At 37.2% G+C, this 4,293-nt stretch overlaps 1 protein-coding gene across 1 annotated transcript in view; it reads right to left on the bottom strand.

Moving 5' to 3' along the window:
- LOC106883137 (neuroepithelial cell-transforming gene 1 protein) overlaps positions 1–4,293 on the bottom strand; it is a 52,862-nt gene that overhangs the window by 14,017 nt on the left and 34,552 nt on the right. The window contains exon 5 of the mRNA XM_014934027.2: positions 3,090–3,266. Within this exon, the coding sequence (XP_014789513.1) occupies positions 3,090–3,266 (177 nt within the window). The remainder of the gene's footprint in view (positions 1–3,089; positions 3,267–4,293) is intronic.

Below are 4,293 nucleotides of genomic sequence, written 5' to 3'. Positions count from 1 at the left end.
AAGGGACAGTCGAAGATGACTGGATGCAAGAGACTGCATTCACAAAACTATTTTTTACACCTGTCCTTTATCCTATGCTGACCATGGATGAGTGGAAGATACAGTCATAAAAAACATGAGCTTGGGTGTGTGTGTGTGTGTGTGTGTGAGAGAGAGAGACGGAGGGGAAGGGAGCAGAGAGAGAGAGGAAGAGAGAGAAAGAAAGAGATAAACTGTTGCCCAGTTTGTGTTTACCAAATCCTCTTCACAAGGCAGTGGTCAATTGGTGAAAGAAGGCACTCGCTCAAAGAGACTGCACAGTGAGATTGAACCCAGAACCACCTTACTCGCCCAGTCAAATCCTTTAAGAAGGATTCGGTCCAATTGATCAATACTAGCATTTGACTTCAGTGGAATTGGAATTCAGAACGTCAGGGAGCATGTAACATAAATGCAGCAGGCCCTCTCTCTCTCTCTCTTCAAACCAAGTCCCTCCTTACACATCATCTACACATCTCTCCTTACCTAGGTCTAGTTTCTCATTAAACATTTTTAAGTTTTAAATAATGAAAAAAATGTTAATTTACAATAAATAACCAAAATTCAAGAAACAACAAGAAAACATTCAAAAGAGGCCAAAATGTCTATTGGCAAGCATTATTGACAAGATCATCAACATTTAATGTTGGATTTCCATGCTGGCATGGGTTGGACAGCTTGACAGGGATTGGTCAGGCCAGGAGCCACACTAGGTCCCTTAATCTGTTTTGGCCTAGTTTCCACAGCTTGATGCCCTCCCTAATGCCAACCACTTTACAAGGTGGACTGGGTGCTTTTTACATGGCACCAGCACCTGTGCTTTTTATCTGACACCACCACCCACACCAAAACCTTTTACATGGCACCTTGGTTTTAGGATCTCAATTCTGTTGTGGTGGGCTTCTCGAGTACAGCAATGCACCTTGCATCTCAGTCCTCTGTTACGGGTGCATCCGCTGTTGAAAGCCAAAAATATACCCAGTCAGTTGTTCCCTAATTAAAGCTTAATGAGATCAGCTGAGTGTTTTAACTCTTTAACATTTAAACAGGCCATATCTGGCCCAAATATTCTACTTGTTTTATGTTCAAACTGGCCAGATCTGGCCTCTCACACCTACCCTAGGTAGTCATTCTTAAAAAAAAAACCCCATCAAAATCTCGAATCTATAATGTGGAAAAATAAACATAACATTTGAGAGAGTAAGTTAACCCATTACCTACCAGTGATCTCATATGAGATCACTTAAAAATTACAAATTTCGTAATTATCTGTCAATATTTACACATATCTAACTTTTTGGCTATATCTTCTAGGTATATTTCTCTGATATTCAAATGAGGTTTGCTAATTTTTCACCCAATATCTCGCTTATTTCTATTTAAAATGTTATTTTGATCATTCTAGCGTGTTTCAAAGGCTGTTTTATGCTAGAAATCAAAGTTTCATAAAAAAAAATTCCAGTTAATAGAATTATGGGAGGTAACGGGTTAAAGAGCTAGCTGTAGATATAGCGCAGTCTTAGAAGTTAGTGAATGTCAAGGATTTAATGTAAACACTAGGCAACAAAGTCTAGCATAAAATGTTGTATATCTACTACTAGACACACTCACCTGTTAATAATCTACATACCAACCAACCAGATGTGATGCAAGTACTTGTCACTGCTCTTTATTTGCATCATTGATTCAACCATATCAAATACTCTCCGCACTGCCTTTTCTATATTACAGGAACAAAGTCAACCCAGGGACAAGAGGAATGAAACAACAGAATTTAATATCCTTTAGCATTTCAACTGGCCAAATCCAGCCCAAAGTTTTCTACCTGTTTTATTCTCCAACCGGCCAGATGTGGCCTATCACACCTACCTAACAATGCCGTTCAAAACATAAACAATGACATCATTGAAAGCTACGAGATAACGCATGAGTAATTCAAATCAATGTGAATGAGTAAGCATAACATGTGACAGAAAAATAATCTGAAATGCTGAGGCAGTTGATCATCAACAGCTTAACATCCATTTTTTCCATACTTGCATGGGTCAGATAAAGTTTGTTGTGGTAGATTTTTCTTTTTTAAAAAAAATAGGCAATAAATAAAACATGTTCTTAGTTTACATTTATTATTATTATTTTTAGAAAGTTAAAGAAGTGATTTTAAATTCTCAATCGCAGAATAATGCTAATAATATAGCCTGAACAGGATAAACTATCTCTATTTTGCAGAGAAAAGTGTAGGATGACTAGCTGTGGACTCGAACTCACATCCCGTGATTACATATCATGATGCTTTGACCGATTAAGCTAAACTACCCACTACAGATTCCTCTGCAAATTAAGATATATAAATCTCGCTTTATGAGACGCTCTCATATGTTAAATTCAAATTACGATTGAGAATTTAAAATAACTTCTTTAACTTTCTAAAAAGATATCTCAACGCTTCTAAAAGCAAACTTCGTTTGTCGTAATTTGAATTTATTATTATTATTATTATTATTTTTTTTTTTTTTGGTGGGGTAAAATTTTAATCTAAAAATATTTACTTCAATAATCATTGACCCTTTAGTGTTTGCATTATTCTACCAAAATTAATGCTTTTTCATCCACATTGTTTTGAACTAATCATGCATTATCTTGTAGCTATGAGATTTTGATGAGGTAGCTGTTAATTTTTAAAACGATATTGTAGGGTTGGTGTGAGAGACCAGATATGTCCAGTTCTAACATAAAACAGGCAGAATACTTTTGGCCGGATATGGCCGGTTTAAATGCTAAAGGGTTAAAACGATCAGACAAAGATCGACCTGTTGAAAATACGGAGCTACAAGCAGAGATGAAAGGATGACGAGCATAGCCATTATTAATAAATAAATAGTAAATAACTACCAAATATGGTGGTGAATGGAAGTAGGAATGGTTAGAGAGGAGGTGGGGTAAGGGTAGAAGGTAAAAAGTGAAATTATCTGAGCACCAGGAACAAATAACAAAAATCTCCTTTTTGAGCACTAAATTCAATAAAAGATTTAAAATAAACAAAAGGCAAAAATAGTAGTCAGGAAAGTTACCTCTTGGCGCTTAATTTCTTGAACAGACAAACCAGTAATCCTTTCAGATTTCACAGATTCACTCCAAGACCGGTCAAGTCGAGATTTGGCAGCTGTTGGGAGAGGTAGTTTGTATGCAGCAGAGCCCATCTTCAGACTAGGGGAGGCTGTTGATGGTACTTTGAAATTTAAAGATTTCTGTAAGAGACAATAAAGGCAGAAGTTAGCAGCAAATTAACTTTTCTTTTTCTTTTTTGCAAAAGTAATAGACAAATAATAATAAAAAAAAAAGAATGAGAACTAATTCTGTGGTGGGAATGTAGTAGCAGACCTAGACTCCAGTCTTTGGTGACACAACAATTAATGATGATGATGATGATAATAATAAAGAGAACAAACAGGTGAAGAATACAGAAATGGTTGGAAGCGAAGATTAATGGTACCTGAGAGACAGAAGACACGAAAACAAACAAATTAACAACAATGGAAACACTTTAGTGAGTTTCATTCTTCCCTCCTTTTCTCGTTCTGTAAACAAAATTGTCTTTGAGAGAGAGAGAGAGAGAGAGAGAGAGAGAGAGAGAGAGAGAGAGAGAGAGAGAGAGAGAGAGAGAGAGAGAGAGAGAGAGAGAGAGAGAATGCATGTGAGTGACCATCCACATGCATGAGCCTGTACCCAATGTACCCACATCAGTCAGTTTAATTGCAGTCACAAGTTGGATCCCAAGGATCCCTGCCCCATGGATTTTCAAAAACAAGCATTTCTAGAATGGGTGCAGAAGTAGACATAAAGGAGAAAGTTACAGAAATCTTCCCTCTGTGGCAAAGTCAGGAAAAGAAGATGTCACATCATCATCATCTATTAAGGTCTATTTTCCGTACTGGCATGGGTTGGACGGTTAAACAGGATCTGACAGGTTAGAGGACTGTGACAAACTCCACTGTCTTACTCTTGTATGGCTTCTATGGTTGGATGACTTTCCAAACATCCAACCATTTTAAAGCATGTACTTGTTGCTTTTCCCTCTCGGCACCAGCACTAGCGAAGTTATCATGTAGCTTGCAAGACTCCAAGGTAAGCAGAATATTTATATACACACAAACACATGTCCCTGGGGGTGCTGAAAAATTCCTGGTTTTGGGTATAAGAAAATACAGGAGGAGGGGTTATGATTTTATTTAACATGTTCCCCTCTCAGATTCACATACTTATTGCAGCAGTTCT

Source organism: Octopus bimaculoides, chromosome 24 (assembly GCF_001194135.2).
Source record: "Octopus bimaculoides isolate UCB-OBI-ISO-001 chromosome 24, ASM119413v2, whole genome shotgun sequence".
In the NCBI taxonomy this organism is placed as follows: Eukaryota; Metazoa; Mollusca; class Cephalopoda; order Octopoda; family Octopodidae; genus Octopus; species Octopus bimaculoides.
Note: the sequence above shows the minus strand (reverse complement) of the source record. Positions and strands in the feature narration are given on the sequence as shown.